The following is a 26,409-nucleotide window of genomic DNA, read 5'->3' on the forward strand; positions in this document are numbered from 1 at the left end:
TACTTGATACCATTGGTTCATGTGTTTGTTCATTTATTCTTCCAGTCATGAAACTTGCAAGGATACAACATACTAAGTCAGTGCAGTGACAATGATACCCATAAGACTGTCAGTATTGACAGGTTCTGCTTCGGGTTTCTTTACGTTGCACCTGGCACATTAAACCTAGGAAAGGCTCTTCAGAACGAATGACTATAAGCAAAAGTCACTCATTACAAGGTGCTGCATGAAAAAAAATGAGGAGCTCCAAATGCACTCTTTTTAGCTAGACATTTCACAGAATAAGCAGCAGGACTGAAAGCACATGACCAAACAAGGACTGCATGCAAAAGAGTAGAATTACAAAAGACCCAAAATGTGAAAGTGGCGCAGAACATTGTCCTGTGCCATCAGAGAGTGGCCTTCTGCTTGTGGTGCTTCAGGCTGTGCTCAACACAACCATTTCTGGCATGCATCAGAATGCTTCATCTTCATTCTCCAGGAGCAAATGGGTCTTCAGGAAAGAATGGGTCCACCGGGGCCTCATACGTTTCCATCCCCTCTAAGGGCTGTCCACACAAAAGGGCAGTGCCAGCCATCACAGCAAATACAGCAAGGATGGCCAGCAGGATGGCCCACCAGTAAGCCTGAGGAGAGCATGGTTTCAGACATCAGGGAGCTTCATCAATGATCAGAACGAATGTACACACTAACAAGAGATGGTATATGGAAGATGTAAATCAGCACTGACGGACATGTCATCCACGGTAATGGAATGAGGTCCACAATCACACAGAGGCCAAGCACCAGTTCAGGATGCTGGGACATTGTCCACACACTCCATCGAAGGTGAAGCATGCAAACAACATACGGAAAAACAGAATCACACTAAGAGAGTGCGCTCATAAGAACACAGCGAAAGATGAAAGCGAAGCAGAGACGTGCCTGTTTCGACAAGTTCTCATACAGTGATAAACTCAGAGTAGTGTGGTGTCCAAATACTTTGTACAGGGTGTGTCGAGGCAAGAACACTCTTTTAAATGTCACTCCTATATGCTACGAAACTGCAAGCAGCACAGTAGACACAGGCTCTGCCACTGACCTTCATCCACTCAGAAAGGTCATCAAAGCCATCCAGATGCAGGAAGGCATTTTTGAGCCTTGCAATGGGGCCATCGGCATCCAGCAAGCGACACGCATGGAATTTATCACAGTAGCCCTGCTTGTCCGAGCAGGGAGTCCCAGCCACTAGTGCTAAACGTTTCCCCTGGAAGAACTGTGAGAGCACCGAGGACATGGTGCTTGCACAGGTGTTCGGTTCACCTGATTCAGAAACAAACAGACACACAAACATTAATGACATCCCCACTGTTGAGCTGACACCAAGTCTCATTGTGGAAGCCACAGTCCAGCGCATGACTGCTACTGCACTAAAACTACTGAGAAGTTATTGCATCTTGATGTGTTTCTGAAGAAATGAAAATCGAAGTGGCAGACTAGTGTAGGGTACAACTGCAGTGGCATAACAGGAATTTTAATATTAATATTAATTATAAACTATCCCTAGGTCCAGTATTCTGTCCACCAAACCACAAGAACCCACACATTGTGGACATGATAAAATTCCAATCCTATAGTCCAATTATTCTTTTACCCAGTGCAACACTGCAGCACATTTGCGTAATAGGTCTGTGTGTTTATTTTTAAAGATAACATAAGCCTTTAGCTTTCTGAAAACTGAAAGTCACATATGTGCCAGGGGCAGCTGCCAGCATAGGGGTTAAAGCTGCTGCCTTTAGACCCAAAGGTCACAGGTTTCAATCCCACCTCTAGCTGTTAAGACCCCAGAGCAAGATATTTACTCTAAATGTTTTTTTAAAAAAAAAAACTACCCAGCAGTTCAATCAGTAAATGTTTGCAAGTGCCTTAACATTGTAGTTACTTTGGAGGCAAGTGTCAACAAAATAAATAAGTACTTTTTGGTCTGAAGAGACCTTGGTTTTAACAGATCTAATATATCACCTTATATGTCTACTCGACTTGCAAATTATGCTTGTAAAGGGTACATAAGCGCTGCTAAGCCATCACGTGAGATGGTGTTCCAGCAAATGGTATTGACAGAGTAACACTCTAGGAGATTCTGAGAAATTAAATGGTGAAATAATGTTGCAGACTCCTGGCAACTTCTCTGAGTAATATAACCATATTTATATTTTTAATACATATGCCTGCACATCAGGAAACAGATGCAATTAAAAAGTTGGGGAAAATTCTGCAAGCATGGTATGAAGACACAGGGAGTAATACTAGAAAAAATCTTTAAATGTTTCACACTGAAGAATAACGTGTGAGTTACATTTACCAGGGTGGCAAATTTCAAATGTACAGTAGGTGTACCCAACTTGCCTATGCAGTAGATGACAACATAATTCTTTTATATTGAACAAGAAGATTAATAGACGGGATAGTAATGAGGATACCGGGCTGCTGGCAGCACATGTGGCATTTCTCTGTCATGGACTCTGACAGGCAGTCACAGGATTCCAGTCCGTACTTCACACACAGCGACTGGACACACTCCTGGGGGTGGGAGAAAATACAGAACACAGCTCGCAAAATGGTGTGCATATAGACAAAGATTTGGAACTCTTTCGGAAAAAAACGTGCACACAAATGACTGCAGACTACCTCCTTCTCCATCAGCATGCTGCTCTGATGCTGACTCTTTATACTTGGTTACCGTTTCCATGATTTAAAATGCATCCCTCACTAGACACACACACATACCCATTCATTTGCTGATGTTGTGATGAACCCAGAGCCTAGCCCAGCAACGCAGGGCAGGGGGGCTGGAGGGGGAGGGGACACACCCAGGACAGGATGCCAGTCTGTCACAGGGTACCCCCAGTGGAACTTGAACCCCAGACTCACTAGGGAACAGAACCCAGCCAAACCCACTGCGCCACTGCGCCACTGCACCCCCCTCCTAGACACCCATTACTTTAAAATTTATATTGTACATATGGAGCAGTTCCCCCAGTACAGACCAGCTCCCACGGTACAGGCCCAATTTATCATCCATCTAATCCAGTTAACGACATTCCACACAGCAAACTATCCCAGCGTGAATACAATGCAGAATAAAAATATGGTGTAAAACATGGTACTGCACAAGGTGGACCTAGAGGCAGGTTCAATGTGATCTTGTCGTGGATGTGCTGTTCCGCTCACCCCAGCAAAGCACACCCGTGTCTCCAAGCTGCAGGTCGTCATGTTGGGCTTGGGGCCCGGAGTAGGACACGCAGCTGCGGTTCCAGAGCACTGGCTTGCAAAACGACACTCAGACTCGTCCTCGCAGGTGATGCCGTATGGCTTGAACAGACAGCTGGGGCTGCAGCACATGCCCTGGCTGGGGCTGATCATGAAGAGGACAAGACAGACAGACACACAGAAAGACCACAAGAGAGAGAGGTGAAAAAAAAAAAAAAAAAAAAAAAAAAAAACAGAATGAGCCTACGGGCTTCAGGATTTTATTAATATATATATTTTTCAAAGGAAGCAAAGAAGCTGTGTGATGGATGTTTAGATTTTAACTTCAGTGCCTTTGTCAGTTGTTGTAATGCACTTTTCTTTACTCTGAGCTGCACATCGATTTGGAGAAAAGTATCTGATAAAAGAAAAAATGAAAATCTAAATCTGCAGAATGAGACCAGACTATTTGGGTGATATCACATCTGCCTGTTCCGGCATCATATGTAAGATATGAAGATGGAGTATGGTAATTCCTCAATTAGCACCTTGCACAACATAGTTTTACTAGTAGTTAACGTCTTCTTTTATGGTAAATTGTGGCATTTCCAGAAAATTCTACTGGGGATTTTTTTGTTTGAACTTCATATCTCAAAACTGCAATACAGCAGCACAGCAGGTAGCACTGCTGTCTCGCAGCACTTGGGTTATGTGATCGGACATGGGGGTGTACCCTGCCTCTCACCCTGGGCTTCCATGATGGGCTCTGGACCACCACAAGCCTGCATTGGACAAGCATTTATTGATAATGGATGGATGTGGATGTACCTCTGTCTGAATGGATACTTAATGATCTTTGGCTTCAAGTTTTCTCCTTGTATTTTCTTTTAAAAAACTGAGATTTCCATTAACAAGCACATACCTGCAAATCTTGCCATGCTTCAGGCGACACTGGATTGTCCTTGGCTCGTTGGCAGAGTAGCAACATGGGTCACTTTCATTGTGGCCAATGTCACACTCCTCTCCTTCCTCCACGATGAAATTTCCACAGATAGGCTGATCGCTTACTTTGCACAAATGACAGGTTAAAATAGTTACTTTAGCTTAGCTTAAGGTGGTGTAACTTGGGGAAATGGAGTCATGTTTCAGTGTTGATGTCTCTGTGTATTGTATTTGATTTTTACAGTTGCACTTATTAGACATGTCCACACAGGTCTTCTTTCACCAGAGAGAGATGGAAAACCACTGGTACCTGGACTCCCAGAGGTTTATTTGTCTCCCTTCCATTGTGATTAGGACTTTTTTTTTCTCTCCACTGCCACCTGCTTACTCTAACATTAGCTATATGTGTTATATCTGTAATTTTTCAATATTTCCATTTATCCTGACAAGATTGTAAATATGCAGGTTTTCTCATACTTCAGCAATGAAGACACTGACTGAAACAACAGTTTGTCTAATGTCTTTCTCATAACCAAAGAAAGTCCACATTGCTGCTTCACGAGGACGGGATTTGAGTCCTAGTCAGGAACCGGCTCCTCACCCACAAAGCAATCATCCTTCTTCACTTTCAGCAGGCTACTGATGTGCTTGATGCTGCAGGGCGAGAACTTGTCGTTGTTCTCCCGGATCATGGTTGTGGCGTAGGGGAACATAAGGTACCTCCCTTTGTCTCCAGTGGACCCCTGGTCCCCACAGTTTGAGCCCACATCATGCTGGAAGACAAGACCAAACTCAGATGCCTTTAAAATGAGGACATTGCTATATACAAACAGTATTCATTATTGCTGTGTAGGAGTATGTGTATTACTTTCTTTGCTATTTGTATAAGACTGAACACTACTGGTCATTTATTTGTTCATTCATATTAGCTAAATAAAGATTTAAAGATCCATTAAGATCGTATGGTGACAGCAGGCCAATACCATCATGAGCTTCCTTAGTTTGTCTCTGAATGCTGAAAAAAAGAAGTGTAGTTGAAAAAGTATGAATTACATAGTTATACAGGGGAAATCAGTTTTTGTTTAATTGATTTACATCAAGGGTGTCCAAACTCAGTTGAAACTCACCTCAAAATCCAAATCTAGTTATGCAAAGTGAAAAAATTACTGTTTAGTTTTTATGCTACACTGATTTTATGCCACGCATTTCAAATTGATTTTTTAAAAATCTTTTTCTGGTTTACATAAATAGTGCATGTAGTCCACAAATCTACTATATCACTCGTGGCCAAGTGCCATTCTTTACCTTCAGTAACAATGGTTGTTGCTTAAACAGGCTAAGTGATTTTGAAATGAAAATTTTGGGAATTTTTAAAGGATGTTTTCTCTAAGGTTCACGAAAGAACAAAGTAGAAGGAGAGAGCACACCATGTGACAGCCTATGACTGGAGTTTGACATCTGTGCTTGTAATGATACAAAGCACTCATTGATTTTTTGCCAGTTCCATCTTCAGTTCTTACTTATCAACACACAGTGCTGAACACCTGGAATCTCGTTGGACTTGGGTCTCGGTAATGACCCTATGAAATGAAGTTTTCTCAGTCCTACAGGTCCTTCACTGAGTCCACATGCATCGTGACTTATGACTCACTTCTATCAGTGTGGTTACAGGACTTGACATGTCCATTGTAGTGTGACTCTGGAAGGGAGATAGATTAATGTGTGCATAAGGTATGTTTGGTGAGACAGTTCCAACTTGGCAAGTGTTATTTAGTATAGCAGCCATAGTGTCACACAATATTGAAATGTAAAATGTGGTAAAGTTAGTAAAAATACCCTGAGCCCTTGTCAAAATTCAGTTAAAGTTCATTACCTAAAGAGAAAAAAACTATGGTAAAATGGAGACAAATCTTGTGTTCAATAAATTGTTTGTGGTTGCAGTCAATAAGTTGTAAGAGTAGCCACTGTACAGCACTGCCATCAGCACAATGTAGCACAAGAGCACCACATACCTGCCAGTCTTACAACTTATTGACTGCACTGCATTATGATATCTAAGTAAACAGTTAAAATCACTGGTGGCCGATTTGCAGCCAAGGGATTAGAGGTTTCCAGATGCAATTTCACCTAAGAAACAGTAAACGGTATAATTGGGAAAATCTTTAAAAACAATATGACAGACTAAGCAGCTTTGCAGAAAAGCATATTGTCAGCAGTGATGTGAGACAAAGTAGTAAAATGTAATTGCTAGGATGTTCTTTAACAGCATTCGCTACTGAGCATAGACTAAATTTCATTACTCTGAGTGCCTCCCTTATGACTGTGGTCATACTCTCCATGTCTAATGCTTCCCTTTTACACTGTATGAAGGGCAGGGATGTTGCATAAACACTGAGGTTCCTGGGAAGTGGTGATTTCCAGGATGTAGACAGGGCACAGAACGCCACTCACAGGAGCTCCAAGACTGTGACCCAACTCATGGGCCAAGGTGAGCTGGATGTGCCTGGGGGTGAGCTGGTCACCATATTTCTGCAGCGTGATCAGTCCTGTGTTCCGGGTCATTTTCCCTCCGTTTACGATCATAACCTTGGAGCAGATCCCTCCCAAGTTTCCTAAAAGAGATCATTACATATTGTTGGGGAAGGGTGGCCACCGCATAAATAAGATGATAGTGACAAAATCATTAATTACTATTTTAATTGTTGTCCTCACCTTTATATATTTTTAACTTATGTTTGATTGAGGAAGAAAAAGGAAAAGCACTAACAATGGTGACAGGAATGGTGACAATCTTAGGAAGAATGCAGGCTAATACGAACAACGTAAGCTATCAGGTATTACGGCTATCTTCTCGTAACACTTCTGTATAACTCATTCCTTGCTGTGCTGCCTGCTTAACGTTCTGAAGTCTTTCGATCTAAGAAAGGAAAAATATTTTCCAGTGCCTGTGATTTGGGATGTGAACATGCAACATGTGCATATTACTATGAAACCAGCAAACAGGCTCATGAGGCTCTGTGTGGTCTAACCCTAACCCTGACCCAGTGTAAGTAGTGTATCTAGCAGTGTAAGTCACCTTGCTGAATAACTTGTGTGGGCTGATAACACTACATAGAGTTCATCGGAAGTTGCTTTGGAGAAAAGCATCTGCTAAATAAATAAATGTAAATTAAACCTAAAATTTCAAAGGTAATCCAGGGGTGCATGCAGAGTTGAGAACCTCCCCACTACTGCCTCGAGGTCTAACTCTTCATAGAACCCCATCAATCTTGCGAAGAGGTGTGGAAAAGCAACCAATCATTTGGAGTCCATGGCTGCAGTCCTGATCAGTCCTGGGAGTGAGCATTTCTCAGTCCACCTGGAAATTCACCAGCTACACTGTATTCCTTTCCAGTTGAGTATGCAGCTCATTTAACTTGACTTAGGACTGTGCACTGCTCACAAGCTTTGGCTATTTTTCAGATTTATTTCCATATCTTCTTAAGTCCTACATAAAATAAGTGATGTTTCCTGCCTTGTGTCTCACATTCTGCCATTTAAGGTTAATAATTGGCTCAGACAGGTTTTGCTGGGGATTAAGGGACATAACCAAGCCAAATAGATGCTCTCCACTTCACATGAAGACCAAAGAAAACATATACAGGCGCTAGGTTTTAAGGAAATGTCTTAAGTGTGCTGGAGCACTGGGCAACTATTATGTACATGTCTTATACCATGTCTAGTGCAGCAAAGCGAGGGAATTGCCCTATCTAAAAAGAATATATAACGAAAAAAAACATTAATGCTGTACCATATTCCAGCCTTTGAAAGCAATGCTAAAAGTTTTTAAATGATTTCTCAAGACCAAAGAAATTTCTTTTATGTAACTGTTTCTCACACAAGAAGGCACTGACATCTGTGTGTGGAACTGCAAAGGAACAGAGGAGAAAAGTCTGCAAAATCCATCAGTCTGGAGTCTTCAGTGACATCACACATTATGTAAGGCTGGGAGCTCTCCCATGTGTTCGCTCTATCTTTAGCTTCTCTACATTGGACTCAGAACACCGTTTCAAGAAAGCACACTCCTATTTGTAGCAACCAAGTGCAGTTTGCAAAAATTTATTTGACAAAAGTGCCAGAAACCTAATACGTTAGTCTTAGGGGGGCTGCACTGTCATTGACTGGAGTGTAAAACAGCAGTAACACCAGTGCTGCCTAAGTTAACACACAAGTTTCAACAAGAGACAAGTCCACTCTTGGTCTCACAGCAAAGTTAATGTTCCCTTTACAACCTTTTTGAATTAATTTCCGGTATGATTTTAGACATAAGGCAGCTGCGAAAATGGAGGCCCGACTGAATCATCAAAATGCCTCTATGTTCAGAAAACAGCAGCTGTTATACACATCAGTCTTTCTCACGGGTGCGTTGGTGCAAATCATATTTTGCCATAATATTACATTGACCAAGGGGTACAGCGGCACAGCAAGTAGCACCACTGTCTCATATCACCTGTGTGGTACGAGAGGACATGGGTTCAATCCCTGCTTAGTCTCTATGGAGATTGCATGTTCTCCCGATGTCTGTGTGGGCTTCCTCCAGGTGCTCTGGTTTCCTTGCACAGTCCAAAGATATGCTTTTCAGGTTCCCCCATAGTATGTGAGTGACACAAAGAGTGTGTGTTCCACTGATGTATGGATGAGTGACCCATTGTAAGTAATGTATCTAGCAGTGTAAGTCACCTTGGTGAATAAGGTGTGTGGGCTGATAACACTACATTGGGTTCATTGGAAGTTGCTTTGGAAAAAAGCATTGACTAAGTAAATAAATGTAAGGAAAGTTGGAAGATCTGAAAGTCTTTTGTGTCACTGGATGAGTAAATCAACAACGTTTACAGAAATGAAGAGTCTGAACTGTTAGAAGTGCAACCTCCCATCAGACAGCTTAATGGTGACCTCTACGTAAGCCAGGGACTGGGTGAGGATGGGCTGAATTCAATTTATTTTTATAGAGCGCTCTTCTCACAATGTGACACAGAGCACTCAATGAATCCAGTTCTCTGTTCTTTCCCGTTCAAGGTCAGTTTGATCCTTGTTTTTTCACCTCAGCACATCAGGGAAAAGTAAACCTGCTGTGGCAGTATGTTTAACTATAAAGCCATTTGTTTTTAGTTCTGCAATATCCATCTTTGCAAGTTCTTGCTTTCTCGCTATTCTGTTGGTTCTCACACAGCTGAGTACTAAGCCACTCAAAGTCATAACAATGTCACATGAGAAAAGTGACAACTTACATGTGTCATTTCAGTTTGTAAAGACTGTATGAATTTAACAATGTAAGAATCACTTACTATGAGCTGCATCTATCAGCCAAATAAGCATTGACAACAATATGATTCTTATGCAGGGCGTCTATGCAGGTATGAAACAACGTTGCACAGTCCTTCACTATAGTAACTTGTGTTATGTCAGTGTGCCGTGGAATGTGGTAGTGTGAGGGACGGGCCCCAAGGGCATAGCTCCCCTGTCACATGTCACCATGCAGGAACTCCATCACACCCCTCAGTTCAGCCAATCGCTTGCGGCTCAGCTGACAATGAAAAGGCAACACACACGAAACACCCAGACCACCCCCCCCCCCCATCAGCCCGGCAAAACAATAGCAACGCTGGAATTGCTGCCTGACATTAAACTACAAAGGGCAAGGAATTGCAGGCTGTCCGTTCTTTCTTCTCCAACACAATGCCTGTATTGTGAGCCCAGGCGGAGAAATCCCAAAGGGACCCTCGGTAGTACCTTTCAAGATTTGCTCAATACAGCAGCGGCAGCCGTTGCACAATTTGCAATGGAAAATGGATCAATTATGGAAAAAAATGTTACCAGTGGAATACACTTTTTTCATGAAAAAATGTAGTTCCCTTTTTTATTTACTACTTCATTTACTGCTTTGCTCACAATGGAGAAATAAATACAATAGAGGAAGTGCTAAAACCAAATTACACTGGAATTTTATAACAGGGTTAGCAGCAAAACTCTTCCAGCATGGTTTATTTCAAAGACGACTCACAAAAGCACTGGCGGAAAAGAGGCAACGTCTGACAGCCGAAAGATTATTAGGATGGCATAGTGGGACAGCAAGTAGCAATGGTGTATCACAACTCCTGGGATTCACCGTGAGTTTCATCTTGTTGCTCAGGTTTCCTTGTACAGTCCAAAGATGTGTTTCAGGTGACCTGGTTATTCCAAGGGGGCGCGGTGGCGCAGTGGGTTGGATCACGGTCCTACTCTCTGGTGGGTCTGGGGTTTGAGTCCTGCTTGGGGTGCCTTGGGATGGACCGGCGTCCCGTCCTGGGTGTGTCCCCTCCCCCTCCGGCCTTACGCCCTGTGTTACCGGGTAGGCTCCGGTTCCCCGCGACCCCGTATGGGACAAGTGGTTCTGAAAGTGTGTGTGTGTGTGTGTGTGTGTGTGTGTGTGTGTGTGTGTGTGTGTGGTTATTCCAAATTGCTTTAATGAGTCACTGCGTGTGACTGCCCTGGAATGAGTTTGTGATCCATCTATTCCGTATCCTGACTAGTCTAGCAGAACATGCCCCAGACCACATATGAGCATGCAATAGAGAAACAGTCCTTAAAAATTGATGGATGGATGGATGGATGGAAATGCAACTGGTACTTACATCCAGTCTTTGTGTAATTTCAAATACTAGCTAACTCACATATACACACACACACACTGTCTGAAACCGCCTCTCTCAAGTGGGGTGGCAGTGAACAGGAGCCTAACCCAGCAGCAAAGGGCAACAGGGCTGGAGGAGGAGGGGACACATCCTGGATGGGACACCAGTCCATTGCAAGGCACCCCAAGCAGGACTCAAACCCCAGACCCATCAGAGAGCACCATTGTGCCCCCTGCTACTAGATAACTTTTTCCCATTTCTTTTGAATTAGATTTAGACACCGCCAGCACCATAGTGTGTAATTTTTACATTTATTTCAGACATGTCTAAAGTTTCTGTAAATAATTTCCTAAGTTACTGCAGAAATCTAAAGGTCAAATCCTGTGGAGCTAAGGTGGCTTTGGAGTGATGAACATGGACAGCAGTCCCCAAGGGAGTTCATACACTATCTCCCATATGTTAACATTTTAGAAAGAATTCAGCCTAAGCAGGAAAATATAGAACTGAAAGCAAACTTCAGTAAATGTAAGTGAACATGGGTAAGCAACAAACACAATGCCAAAATTAGCTTCTAAAGAAAGCATCACATACATGAAACTTTTTCAATTTCTACATGAAGGAGCAGAGCACACAAAGCAGCACAGAGAAGGATGCAGAAGTTTTTGAGGCTCAGCTCCTTGGTGCTCACCTTGCATGCCATTCCAAGCCAATCCCAGCACACCGCTGAAATCACGGTTGGTCAGCAGGTACGAGAGGCAGTAGTCATCCCAGTTCTCCTCTGAGAAAAGGCTCAGCAGCTTCTCTGGGCCAATGAAGGCTTGGGAGAGCAGACTACTGGGGTCTTCTACAGAACTGATCTGAAGGACACATCACTATGTCTAGCATCATTTTTCAAGAGGAAGAAATCAGTTTCACGAATGGAATCATGCATGGAATAGTTATTAATGTGAGGGCAGATGGGTTTTTCACTCACATTGAGGAATTTCACTTTGAAGTTGATCAGTCGGATGCCGTCAAAGTCTACCTTGCTATAGATATAATTCACCGCATTCATGTAGGAGCCAATCTAAAAAGCAAACCAGAACACAAGCGTGCAAGTGGAGATTAAATTATTTTGCTAACCTCCCAGGTTGCCCAGATCATCCACAGTGAAGTCCTACCAAAATTTAGGAGATTATCTTAAGGGCTAATTACTTCCATCTATGTATGTAGAGGTCACACAATGTTTTCAAAGTTAATGCACTTGTAACCTTGAGATCCCCCAGCTCCTTGATGAAATGTATGAATTAATCATGCTCTACAGGGTATGCACATCATGATCATACAGTACTCTGACAGAACATTTTGACCTGCAATAGAGCATAAAATATAAACATCTGAGTGGTTGTAGGGAAAAAAAATAGGATTTCTTGAGCTCTGCAAACAAAAATGTTCTCCCCATGTCTGTGTGGGTTTCTTCTGGGTACTCCGGTTTCCTCCCACACTCCAATGACATGCTGTTCAGGCCCCCCATAGTGTGTGAGTGACTGAGAGAGTGTGTTCCGCTGATGTATGGATGGGTGACCCATTCTAAGTAGTGTATCTAGCAGTGTAAGTTACTGTGGTGAATAAGGTGTGTGGGCTGATAACACTACATAGAGTTCACTGGAAGTCACTTTGGAGAAAAGCGTCTGTTAAATGAATACCAGTCTTTTTCTAATAGAACTCATACAGTATGTGCCTAGGAAAAGAGATTCAATATCTTTCATTTTCCCTTCCTCTGGAATGTTAGAAAAATTCTTTAAAGAGCAACAAATTGGGACAGAAATTGAGATGAATCACTCACAATTTCCTAATTAAATACATGCAACAACTGGGACATAATGCAAATTGCTTACCACAAACACACATTTTCAGAACCGCTCGTCCCATACGGGGTCGCGGGGAACCGGAGCCTACCCTTACCACAAACAAAAGCCACTAAACTTCCAGTTCATACTGGCCTAGTACATATTTATGAAAGCATCAAAAGAACAAACCAGAAGGGAAAAAATTAGACTGAGTGGAAACTACTGAAGAAAGAAAAAACATTGGTAGCAAGTTAAACAACATGGGTGTCATAAAAAGTTGGCAAGGCATTATGAACAAGCTAACCTCTGTCGAGCTCTAAGAGGTAATGTTTTACTTCAAGGACAGAAGACGAGAGACAAATGCACTGATTGTAAAGTGTTCCTCTGTGGCTGTTTATACTGTTGTTTCATTTTAAACAATGACAGTGCAAGACCCTGGTGGGGAACCAGTTTTTTTCCCAGGCTGTTTCTGTGGCCAGTCAATCATTACTATTAATTTTGATCATATTACTCAAGAAATCTCTAAATATATTTATTTCAGAACTCTAATGAAATTCACACAGATTGACTGAAACCACTTGTCCCAAGTGGGGTCGCGGTGAACGGGAGCCTAACCCAGCAACACATGCTATAAGGCTAGAGGAGGAGGGGACAGGGCCAGGACGGGACACCAGTCCATCACAAGGCACCCCAAGCAGGACTCGAACCCTAAACCCACCAGAGAGGAGAACACAGTCAAACCCACTGCACCCCCTTAAGGGAAGTCACTCAATACATATATATATATATATATATATATATACAGTGCCTGATGACAGAAAGCAGAAAACTTTTGCGAAAAAAAACACTAATTGAGAAAGCTGTAGGGCATCACCTGCAGTGCTGACATTCAGTGACTTTCTCCAAAGCGATGTACTGTACATAGAAAAATTCTCATAGAAAATGTTCATAGAAAATACAATGTGTGCATTAGCAGAAAGAGCAGCTTAGATGCTAAATTGCTATAGCAAATTTTACCCAGCTCTGTAAATGGTTAAATTACTGTAAGTAGCTTAACATTTCTTTGGAGAAAAATGCCAAGTAAATGTAAATATGTTTATGTAATGGTATATAAGAAATTCCCTATATGGTATATAGATATGGTATATAAGAATATTATATATGTATGTATGAAAGAACCTCTTTTCGCATCTCTCTCCACCATACTGTAGGTCCACACCCTCTTAACACTTCAGAGGGATTTCACTATACAGAATTACATTGATGCTCCATGTACATGATCACCACAGAAAAAGCATAACAAGCCAGGAGATTTATTCTTCTTCATGCAGTCCAACTCCCACTACAAATCTAGTCCTGACATCCCACCCACACTTTCACAATCATGTATAAAAATCTTGGCTATTCTGCAATTTTTGATGTTTCCACACAGTCACACAAATCACAGCTGAGTACTCAGTTGCAGTGCCTTTGACCAAGGGCCACTGGGTTAAGGTACTGGCAGAACCACACACTGTGAATGGGCATTGGAAAAAGGCACAAGATGACAATGTTGCACAAGGCCTGGCTCGTCCCAGGAGCATGTCGCCTGGCTGCCACTGCAGACACTTGCACGCGGCTCTTGTGTAGCAACAGACTGATGGAAGGTAGGGGGTCGAGCCCTTGTAGGGCACAAAGCCAGGGACCCTGCTGCCCCTCGATGGTTCCTGTGCATGTACTATGCAAGGCAATGTTCCCGGCTGGCTCGGTGTCCTGGCACCTGTCCTGTCTCAGAAAGGCCTCAATCTCTGACCTAATCACTGTGGCAGTGTGATAGCTGAGGCCTCCCATGTGGCACTGAGAAAGTCCAGCATATACTACTCGTATTAACTATGGAGTAGCACTGAGCAATCAGGCTAGACCTTGGATTAACTATTTTCAGAAAAATATCTGTTTTGAAACACATCTGCAAAGCAGCTGATCTGCTAATTACAACAGCACCTTTTTGAAAAGGTGAACGAAGACTAATGGTAATGGTTTAGCCACAAGATTACCATTATATGATGAACCATTTTCGTGCATAGAGTATAAGCAACATCACGAAATACAGTACAACACAATACAGAGAACTATTAAATGAGCATGAATGGGGAATTTTTCAATCAAAAAGCATTGTTACACACATCTGAACTGAATTTATGCACCTACTTAATATATTACACACACACACACACACACACACACACACACACACACACACACGCATTTTCAGAACCGCTTGTCCCATGCGGGGTCGCGGGGAACCGGAGCCTACCCGGCAACACAGGGCGTAAGGCCAGAGGGGGAGGGGACACACCCCCATATATTATACACACACACACACACTTTCAGAACCGCTTGTCCCTTACGGGGTCACGGGGAACCGGAGCCTACCCGGCAACACAGGGCGTAAGGCCGGAGGGGGAAGGGGACACACCCAGGACGGGACGCCAGTCCGCCGCAAGGCACCCCAAGCGGGACTTGAACCCCAGACCCACCGAAGAGCAGGACTGCGGTCCAACCCACTGCGCCACCGCACCCCCCATATATTATACAATATAACCTAAATATTGCTTTCCCTTGTAGGGGGTGTGGTGGCGCAGTGGCGCAGTGGGTTGGACCACAGTCCTGCTCTCCGGTGGGTCTGGGGTTTGAGTCCCACTTGGGGTGCCTTGTGATGGACTGGCGTCCCGTCCTGGGTGCGTCCCCTCCCCCTCCGGCCTTACGCCCCGTGTTGCCGGGTAGGCTCCGGTTCCCCGCAACCCCGCATGGGACAAGCGGTTCTGAAAGTGTGTGTGTGTGTGTGTGTGTGTGTGTGTGTGTGTGTGTGTGTGTGTGTGTGTGTGTGCGTGCGTGCGTGTGTGTGTGTGCGTGCTTTCCCTTGTAAACTATGTCAGTGCACTTGATGCTCTAATGCTGTGTAATTATGGACAGTATAGGACAAGGTTTCCACTAACCTAAACAGGAAATAATGTCAGGATGAATACACACACATCATCTGAAACCACTTGTCCCATTGAGGGTTGCAGGTGCCTAATCTGGCAACACAGGGCAAAAGGCTGGAAGGGGAGAGGACACACCCAGGACAGGATACCAGTCTGTCACAAGGCACCCCACAGAGGACTTGAACCCCAGACCCACTGGAAAGCAGGAGCTGGTCCAACATACTGTGCCACCACACCCCCCCAGGATGAATGTATACAAAGGAAATGAATGAAATGTTAAAACTGCATAAATAAAATATGTTAATTCCCTAAAACATGGAGAAATTACAGTAGAAATGATTAAGGAAAGACATGATAAGCATTATTATTAAGTATCACCTGAGCGATTACAGCTTCCGCACTGCCAAACTTCTTGAAGTACAGGTAGTCGACATGAAGGTAGAGGTAACAGGTGGTTTTAGAGTAGTCCACTGTCCTCTTTGACCTGGAAACAGGTTCCCCCTGCATTTAGATGACATTTACATCATTGACCATTACCAAAATATTTGTGGCGAGGATACGAATGTGGACTGGGTGAGCGGGGACAAGGACGTTGAAGTGTAAGCAAGAAAAAAAGAGGAAGTACATTTTTGGAGGGGCCCAAGTCCTGTTAAAGCTATTATCAAAAGTTATCTGTGATCATACTTTAAGAGTTACAATTCATTGACCAAAATAGTGTCTTGCATAACTCCTTAGCTAATGTATAAAATATGTACCCTTTTGTTTACGGATGCAAAACCTAATATTAGCTAAGTAAATTAGGACAATAGCGCCCTGATCCTAATCTTCATATCACTACCTAGGCTCCAGATGCTTACGCAGATATAGGAAATTAGCACGCAACTGAACAGCACCTGTTAAATGCATTAAAGTCACGAGTGTAGGGATATTTCTGACGTTGGATAAAGAAGGTTTTATCTATTGTTCTAGCTTCCCAACCCACTCAATACAGCAGTCCCATAATTTGTGAGTACAGCTGGTCTTTCATCCAGTTCGTAAACATTACTTTTTCCTAAAAATAGAGCAACTAACACAACAAGCTCAGTGCAGGCATAAAAGTACTTTTTATAGTTTATTTGTCTTGAAAAAACATTTTTTTTTATAAAAGAAAGGAAGCTGCATCAATAAAGGAGGCTGCGGTAGGAAGGTGTCTGACCTCGGGGACATCCTCCTGGCCGAGGCTCTGGGCAAAGTGTTTCAGGTGCTCCATGCCGCAGAAGCCCTGGTGGCTTCTCCCCACAGGAGACAAGTCTGTGAGACAAACCAAACCCTGTAAACTTGGTTGGCCAAGACCTGGCAGCCAACAGCACGCTTTACACAGGGGACGGAAAACACAATGTAGGCAGGATGGGCCGACTCGAGTTCAGATTCCATTTTCCGTCTAGAGTAAACAAACATGGGAGAGGTGTGAATTGTTTTGCTCCATAAGGAATTTCTGCACAAGTCCTCACAGATCTAACTAGCGTACATCTGCGGTGTCATATTTACAGTAGCTACATACTAAGCCAGTGAATGCATGGCCCTACAACATGCTCTTTCCCCTGCAGTTTAGTTACTGTTAGGGGTACAAATACTCCACAGGTCAGAACTGAATCTACTTTTGGCCTTCATACGTGTGTGCAGTTTTTGTTAAGATTGAGTTTAGTGTGTAGTACACATCTGAAGATGGAAATTTGTGATATGGAGAGAAGCAAAAGGCAATTGTTTTATTTTTTGCTTTTAAATTCTTTTCAATAAATCCTTATTATTTATTATTGAGTCATTAAGTCATTATTATTAAATTACTGAATTTAAAATAATACACATACACACTTTCTGAACTGCTTGTCCCAGACGGGGTCGCGGGAAACCGGAGCCTACACGGCAACTCAGGGCGTAAGGCTGGAAGGGGGAGGGGACACACCCAGGACGGGACGCCAGTCCGTGACAAGGCACCCCAAGCGGGACTCGAACCCCAGACCCACCAGAGAGCAGGACCTGGGCCAACCCACTGCGCCACCGCACCCCTCTGTTTAAAATAATAATAAAATGTAATAAAATTTGGTCTCTGTTGTAATGTAATTTGTTTAAAATAATATATATATATATATACACACACACACACACACACACGGGGAACCAGAGCCTACCCAGCAACACAGGGCACAAGGCCGGAGGAGGAGGGGACACACCCAGGACAGGGCACTAGTCCATCACAAGGCACCCCAAGCAGGACTCGAACCCCAGACCTGCCGGAGAGCAGGACTGTGGTCCAACCCACTGCGCCACCACACCCCCCTGTTTAAAATAATAATAAAATGTAATAAAATTTGGTCTCTGTTTAGGGGTAACACCTACAGGGGCAAAAATTCAGCACTTAAAAGGAAACAATCAGTGAAAATTTATGCAGAGGTAGCAACTGAACTGTGGTTTAGTGCCAACTGGCCCTCCATCAAGCGTTTGCGCTGAACAAGATAAGCAGTGCAATATGTACACGGTCATGAAGCTGCCAAAGCATCTCCATGTAATACGGTGTTTTCCACAGCACTAAGTGTGCTCTGGCCAGGTGGCAACTAAGGCATGGTGAGTATTTCCTGACAGCAAGGATCAACATTGCCCTACACATCATGCGCTCATGATGTCATTAAAGCAAAGCAAAAGCCAACCACATACAAATACTTTGCAGTGAAATTCTAATCATTCCCTGAAAAAGCTGCTAATAGTCTTTAATGAACCCATTAATCTAGCTGCCATGGCCATTACTAATTATTTTCACTTTTTCCCTGCCGGTTTCCTCTCCAGCAGGATAGTAAATATTTTGGTCAGCGTGTGAAATGCAGTGCAGTTTGACTAAGCAACTGCGCTTCAGTCAAGCTCATTTAACATATAAAATAAGCAAAGGCATTGATAAGTTAGAGACAGTATTAAAATTATAAGTTAGATAGTTCAAGCTATTTACAGAGACAGCCACCAAGCTGCTCTTCATTCATTCATCTGAACGGTGGAATTCAACACCACAGGTTTTCATTCGAGCACCTGAAATATTTGCACAGAAAGCATATTTTTGCTTGAACTTTGTGTAACATCATCTATTAAACTCCATTTAACACTAACTCTAACCTTGTGTAAGTTTTAATCTCAGAAAAAACACATTATAAGTGTAAACTGTGATTCTTTGCTGCCAATCTTCAACTCAGTGTTTGAACATTTCTTGACAGAATACCCCCATTTTCTTATCTGTCAGACTGAAGTGGTTGAATCACATTGTACCAAAGTGTTTTGACGGACAGTGTGACACTGGAAGGACGCTATCATTTCCTTTTCTTTCCTCCAAAATAACTTCAAATTCCAAAATTTGCTAAGTACATATAAAAAACAACAGAAATCAGAAGATAAATTAAGGTGTACTATTACAAAGGAAGCAGACACACACACACATTTGCTGAAGCCGCTTGTCCCAAGTTGGGTCGTGGCAAGCCGGAGCCTAACCCAGCAACACAGGGCGCTAGGCTAGAGGGGGAGGGGACACACCCAGGGTGGGACGCCAGTCCATCACAAGGCACCCCAAGCAGGACTCAAATCCCAGACCCGCTAGAGAGCAGGACCTGGTCAAGCCCAGCAGTTGAATAACAAGGTGAAACAGTTAATAATTATGCCAATTATAATTATGATAACTACTGAGAGGGTGGTTTTGCTAACAGAGAGGATCTGGTACAACCTGGAAGTCAGACTGGGGCTGTGCAAGTGACTCTGGGATAAGACTCACAAAGAAGAGAATACAGACAATAACAATTCTTCAGACAGGCTATACCTGTGCTTTTCAGTAAAGGTTGATAAATCAGCCACGAAATAAAGGTCTCAGTCCTTTTCCCACCCAGTGCATGACATGATGTCTGCCGAAATACCGGTGATTGTTTAACCACCAAAAAAAACATGGAAATCACAGGGGTCATAGCAATTTCCTCTGTCCAACATCCCCCCTTACAGCCACCGTTCCCAGCACACTGGATCACATTCTATTCCCCCGTTCTTTCTGAAGATTATATTTACATCTGCAGCACAGAACACGCACTGTCATCCTCTCAGTTCAAATCACAGACATTTTGACACAAATGCTGAAATGCATTCATAATGCATAAATTGTACTTTTGCTGAGATGTACATCACTTTGGACAAAAGTGTCTGCTAAATGAATAAATGTAAATGCTACCCGCTGGCCCAACAATTCAATGACATGTCGTGTCCGAACCATTTGTCCCACCCGGGCTCACGGGGAGCCAGAGCCTAACCTGGCAACACAGGGTGTAAGGCTGAAGGGGGAGGGGACACACCCAGGACAGGACACCAGTCTGTCGCAAGGCACCCCAAGTGGGACTCAAACCCCAACCCACCAAAGAGCAGGACCAGGACCTCGCCACCGCGCCACTGCGCCACCGCATCCCCTCTCCCCAATTCAATGACATGAAGAAACATATTTTTAAATCAAAGTCTCACCTGAATCAAGTTCGGCCTGTGTGGCATTTTTATGTTATCTATATGTTCATGTGGGTTTCATCCAGCTGCTCTGGGTTCCTCCCAGAGTCCAACTATGTGTTTCGGGTGGATTACTGAAGCGACTCCACGTTGCCTATAGTGTACATACTGTAAAGTGTATGTGTGAGTGAAGGAGTGTGTGTGTGTGTGTGTGTGTGTGTGTGTGTGTGTGTGTGTGATTACCTTGCAATGGACTTGCATCCCATCCAATGTGTCTTGCATCCTGTGCTTCAGGGATGAGCTCGGCATCACAGATACCTTGCGTTGGATAAGTAGCTTTTGATAACGGGTGTGCAGCGAGATCAAAGTATTGACTCCTGAGTGATGCTCTTGGCTCTGTGGGTGGACTCAGGCTAATTCTATTCTCCTCCAGTTCACAGAGTGTTAGGAAGAGATTGATGACCACTCTAAGCATAGTGAAGGAAATGTGTGCCGGTGTTTACCGCCCTTTAACTGGATTGGGTGTTGTAGTTTTGGGGTAACTGGCAAGGGGCAAATAAAGATAAATGTGAGTCAAATAAAAAATAATTACACAAATAAATAAAAACTGCAAATCGATTCATTAGCCAAGAATAGCAAAGAAAGCCAATATTTTCATTCAGCCTATTGTAAACCTTGTGACAATGAAACACCTTGCGACTTTGAAACCAAGATTAGATCTTTCATCTGAGAGCAGTTCTGAAGCAAACACAGAGTTTCTGCTTGTAAATAATGAAAGCTTAAGTCAATTCCTTTCATTGCAGTACAATCTGGGTTAACCAAACAAGACACAATTTGTTTCATTTTACAGTGGCTCTCTGCTCACAGTCGCCAGTCCCGCTTCCATGTAAAAATTAAACTCGGCGCAGGCGTCTTTAACCTCTGGATGGGGCAGCAAACGCCAAAGAATGTGGGATGATTGATCATGAGCCAGAGGTTAAGAAAGCAACATCACCTCACAGAACAACTGCAGTCGGTCACATGGCTGCTGGAATCACCAAGCAGAAAATGGAATGTCTCAGTGGGTCACACCACTCAACCGCACCTCTGGGAGCCAGTCAGGATCTGCCGGCGCTCTATACGGTCTATGGCATGCAAGGGTAAATGCAGGGTGTTGACCTGCAGACAGAATTAATTCCAGGCCTCTCCATATGCCATGTGTTTCAGAGCTTTCCTTTCTTCTAGATGTGCTTGCCTCCAGACAGCCAGTGGAGCTGCCGAAGAGAACTTTACTCCTAAGGCTCAATGGTAGCACACGACAAGACCCTTATAGGGTGTAGAGTTTTTCTCCACATCAGATGTGTTCACGAAAGCTGTTCCAACTGCACTGCACAAATAATTTCAAAAAGAATTGCCACTCAATACATCATTACATGTAATACAAGTGTGGTGAATAACAACTTCCACACATGCCGCACAGAGAGGTCTTGACAAGGACAAGAAACAAAATCACTTTCTCACTTCTCATTTCTCTAACTGAACCCATCCTGCTACACTGGGAGACACTACTACGTGGCAAAACGGATTGAGCTACACAATTAAGTAGACAACGAGGATTTTGCAGCATAAAATTAAATCCACCAGGATTTTGTTCACATGCTGAACAGGTAGCATAGACCTGCATGAAACCAGTCAGCAAATGTTGATACTGAGTCTGAAGTATTTTTTCCCACCATTTTTCTATGACACCTTATTAAAGGAATCGAATGTATAGCTCACCTGGATAACTTTTTTTCTCTACCGAACTGCATAGCCAATACTTCAGAGCCAATACATAGCTACTGTAACTTGTGGTTTTTAAGTGAGATTTTCATAAACCTTGAGTTCTAAACAATATTAGCGGAAGTTGAATGTCTTATGTAGCAATACTGAGCTGAATGGAGGCAGAGAGAGGAAAACACCTTGTGAGAGAACAGCAAAGCCCCCACATGCATGGGAATTGTACAATAATTACCCTTTGCCCAATGGGAGCTCAAGAGACTTCAAAACAGGCCTTCACATGACCGGAAACATCCGTGGATGTGGACTGTGAGGGGTCTCCCTGCTGTATTGTTTACCTTGGCTATTCCAGAAGAAGCGGATCCACGCCCCTGTACAGCATTGAACACATTTGTGGGCATCCCAACCCCCCCTGTGCTTTTCCCGGCATGAGGATTCTCAATGGAATTTTTTAATTCATAATGCTTCAAAGTGTAAACAAGCCTGAAAAAAAACCATCCAGTATATTTTGTGAAGACCTGTGCATTTTCAGGAGCTGCAATGCAGAAATATTTAATTCAGTGCTTGACTGTACTCAGAAACAACGTTCTCAAATATATACTGTACTTAGACTGCCAACATTCACATGATGCATGGAAGAGGATTGTAGCAAGAGAGAAACATGCAGTTTGTTCTAATCAAAATTTTTGCTTCTAAAATTTAGGAAATCTGTATTCTGAACGTTGAGGCAAATGTACTGTAAACGCAAGTAAAAAGCTTGCAGGAAACAGCAGCTGTCTGACAAATTTGTACCAAATACAACAAAAAGGCATAGAGGGGACATTTCCTCACAGGGGCTCTTTTCCATGGAGGAACAGGGACACCTCTGTTCTGTACACATGTTGGAAATGTATCAGTGTCCACACATTAACGGGGCTCTCTTGTTCGGTGACGTAAGGAACCTGTCCACCCCCTAGCAGCTATGCAGACTATCCGAGTAGCCTCAGCTGTTACTTTTCATTTGAGAAAATACTGATTATCGATAAATCGAAATGTAGACAAATAGTTAATTTTTGTTTAATTGTTCCCGCTGTAACAAAAGGCATCCTATAGTTTAGGAAACCATAGTGATATGTTGGCACAATGTTGCAGACACAGGAAACTGGACTGGCAGGAGCCCTGATTTCCTTGCTTTGCAGTGGTTTTAGACTAGATTGCATGGGAAGATTGCCATTAGGGACCTTTGGATCAATGTGTTCACACCACTTTTTCAAGAAAAGGGTTCAGCCTTGTAAAGAATTCCCTGTAAATGAGAGGCCTGTGGGTTTTTCCTGCAGTGACACTTAGCTGACTCCCAGAGACTAGCAAGGGGAGCACAAAAACCTGAATTTTTCCTATAAATGGCCACCATGGAATAAGGATAAACCAGAGTGCACTATTGGATCAATCTATTCACCCTGTACTACTACACGGTCCTTGACTTCACAAAGGCCTTTTTAACTATACTGAGTAAAGAAAGAATGAACTGAAACTGAGATGGTCAGTGCCTTTGCTGTTGACCAGAAACAATATTGTGCTATGATTTACTACAAAACTACACTCCATTTATTACCTATGTCATCTCCGTGGTAAATAATCGAGTGGTTGCTTGATGGTCTGGTGGAGTATCTGTCAAGAGGTTCTATGTAATATGTTCCATTTTCAGTCTGGATGAAGCCATCAAACTGGCCTTCAATGATTGATCCATAACACGATGATCCCTCTTCACCTGTCATGGTCAACAGAGGATTAACAGTCAGTGACAGTAACAAAACAAAAGGCAACAGGGAGCATGTTATAGTAAGACACAGATCTGAAGCCTCAATGATTCTGATTTACATGAAATTCTCCCAGTGATCAAGTATTTACCACTGTGAACTGTATAATTTTAATCTTAATTATATTTATTTATTTATTTTAAAAAAATAATCACTTAAAGTTACAGACAATTGCCCTTCCTGAATGTATCCTGTAATGATCCAGTAAAATGCAGTTGTCTAAATCAATAAAATTGTACTATGATGTACTTTATTTTTTATAAAAGCATTAACTCATCCACAAATTGTATTAATATTTTGTAATTCAGTAAGAATTATATGTCTAATAGCAAAATTTGTGAAAGACCTCACCTTCAAGATGTCCTGAATATATGTGAGAGAGGTCTGCAACCCTAGATACGTTTCTTATGTGTATCTTGAAATTATCTGAAAACTCTGTTGTGTCTCGTTTCAGACGTAAACGGAAGGTCCTGCAATTGAAAACAACATTGGAAACTTTGTCTTTTTAAAACTTGTCTCTAACAAAATACATTCCAAAGGTAATAGTGAGGAGTTAAAGGCATGGATTAAAGATGTTTTCAAAAACAAGCATCTAAAATATTTTCAGTATTAATTAATTATAAGAAAGCATTCTGCAAACAACATGAAAGTATAACAGTCAGTCACATGACATGGTCCCTGGTCCCAAGTGAAATTCAGAAACTGCATCTCAGTGTCTCTTTGATTTATATACCAGGAGTTACATCTTCAGATCTGAAACCATTCAATTATATGCTCAACCTCTTATTTTCATGTTTCTTCTTTTATTATCGCTAGCTGGTGTGTTTATATTTTATTCCGTTGCTTCACTCATTTATTTATGAAGTTAACATGACTGAAAAGCAATGTGATTTAACTCGTTCACTTTCCAGGTAACTGGAAAAAAGTCAGACAATGTCTGACAATGATTATCCATGGTAGTACGTGTGAAGTGTTTAAAAGAGATATCAGACGCATGCACTTTAAGTGCATTCCTGTCCTTAGACTACAGAAGTGTGTGAGATGGCAATGTGTCCTGTCAACTGACATCATACTGCACCTGTAAAATGCTTTGAAGTCCAGCATTACCACATGACTCCGAGGGAGTATTTCTCGCCGGAACCGCTCGTGTTGCTGGTGCACGGCTTCCCTGTCATATGACAGCTCTTCATAATGCCTTATAAATGGACAAATGGCAACCAAAGCCCCTGGAGAGGACACATGTAGCCTTTAAAAAACTGAATTTATGCGTGTAGTGAGGCACAATGTCCATCAAAAGTACATTAAGAATCAAGCACAGAAACCTGGAAACTGACAATGCATTTAAAGGAAAAATAATGATTTTCAGAAGACCATTTGTCTTCACCAGTGGCTGGGGTGGCAAAGTGCAACTGAAGTGGCAACTGCGTGATAAAATATAACAGAGAACACAGTGTACAAGTTCCTGTTTAACCAGTAGTAAGAATAGTGAAATTTTTATATTATGACTATTACGTTGTGCAGCTTTCCATCGAAGAAGGCAATTTAACATGGTTTTGGCTGTGCAAAAATTTCCTCACATGACTCCCCATTAGACTGAACCTTACTTCTTTTACAGGAAATATTACTTGATCGAAAAACAAGTGTGTGTATTAATGGAAACGTGTGTTGAAGTAAGCATCCAATCATCATCGCATTCCTGGATGTGCAAGTCCAGGCGGATCTCCCGCATCCGACGATCGCAGACTTGGAGGATCACTAAGAAACAGTCTTCAGCAGAATGTCACAGTTTACAACAGTACCAACTGATCTCGGAGACAAATTGAATGTGCTATACCTGCGTCTGGCAGACCGGGATACAACAGGAACACCAGAAGCCCATAACAGAGGATGTTCATGTCTTTGCAGCTGTCCTGCTCACCAGATGTTGTACCTGTACGCTTTACAGATCGGAATGAGAGTCATCCCTCAGTCTGAACTTCCCATTGGAGGGGAGCATTTCAAATTCCTATAGACACATTCGGACTTGTTCGTGAGTACTAAAGTTGCTGGGTATTAATACGGTGATACTTTAGGCTCATTTTTTATGGGAATAACATGGAATGCTCCTGGAACTTTTTTCATCACTAATGTTGATACAGTTGAAGAACCCATGGGAGTTTTGCTATAGGTCTGCAACCTTTTCAAACAATTCAGCTTGGTTAAATTATACAATGATAAACTAAGAACAACTGTAGAATTGCATGTCCTGTTTGTATTCTTAGCCCAAAATCTGATTACATTGGAAAGAGACAGTTATAAAACTCTATCCATACCTCAGTTTATGGATTTTGAGGTATTATCTTAGAGTGAATTTCAATATAAGGAACTGGCTGAAACTAGAAAATATTATTATTATTATTATTATTATTATTATTACCATTGGGGGCATGATGACATGGCAGGTTTGGGTATGGGGTTCAAGCCTTGCTTGGGGTGCCTTGCGGCAGACTGGCATCCCGTCCAGGGTGTGTCCCCTCCCCCTTCGGCCTTGTACCCTTTGTTAACAGGTAGGTTCCTGCTCACCGTGACCCTGCTTGGGACAAGCGGTTGTAGATGTTGGTTATTATTATTACTGTATTCTTAGTTCATCTTGTACCTTTTCCAAGTGTTTTGGCCTGTGAGCTCTGAGGCATGTGCTCAAGCAGCACTGTACCAAGTTAAAGCTGTAAGATGTACAACACAAATGGAAACTGCTGGAACAAAGCAGACCAAA

The 26,409-nt window shown here is 42.6% G+C and overlaps 1 protein-coding gene across 1 annotated transcript; it reads right to left on the reverse strand.

Moving 5' to 3' along the window:
• Window positions 1-227: 227 nt before the first annotated feature.
• Window positions 228-25,616, reverse strand: LOC108919823 (disintegrin and metalloproteinase domain-containing protein 10). Its single transcript, XM_018728110.2, has 15 exons — window positions 25,492-25,616; window positions 24,736-24,883; window positions 24,009-24,127; window positions 23,453-23,608; window positions 16,808-16,902; window positions 15,991-16,113; window positions 11,794-11,886; window positions 11,509-11,677; window positions 6,622-6,782; window positions 4,772-4,943; window positions 4,151-4,295; window positions 3,211-3,394; window positions 2,460-2,559; window positions 1,082-1,302; window positions 228-626 (listed from the first exon to the last, which is right to left on the reverse strand). The coding sequence occupies exons 1-15, from the start codon at window positions 25,550-25,552 to the stop codon at window positions 471-473; spliced, it is 2,103 nt and encodes a 700-aa protein (XP_018583626.2). The 5' UTR covers window positions 25,553-25,616; the 3' UTR covers window positions 228-470.
• Window positions 25,617-26,409: the final 793 nt, after the last annotated feature.

This window comes from Scleropages formosus, chromosome 9 (genome assembly GCF_900964775.1).
Source record: "Scleropages formosus chromosome 9, fSclFor1.1, whole genome shotgun sequence".
NCBI classification, from domain to species: domain Eukaryota; kingdom Metazoa; phylum Chordata; class Actinopteri; order Osteoglossiformes; family Osteoglossidae; genus Scleropages; species Scleropages formosus.

What these genes read in the sequence shown, in the direction of transcription:
- LOC108919823 (XM_018728110.2), bottom strand. Translation starts at nt 25,552, where the DNA reads ATGAACATCCTCTGTTATGGGCTTCTGGTGTTCCTGTTGTATCCCGGT. An exon ending in ATATTCAGGACATCTTGAAG is followed by an intron (nt 23,609 to 24,008) that starts GTGAGGTCTTTC and finishes TGACCATGACAG; the next exon opens with GTGAAGAGGGATCATCGTGT. An exon ending in AAGCATGGCAAGATTTGCAG is followed by an intron (nt 3,395 to 4,150) that starts GTATGTGCTTGT and finishes CTTCATGATCAG; the next exon opens with CCCCAGCCAGGGCATGTGCT.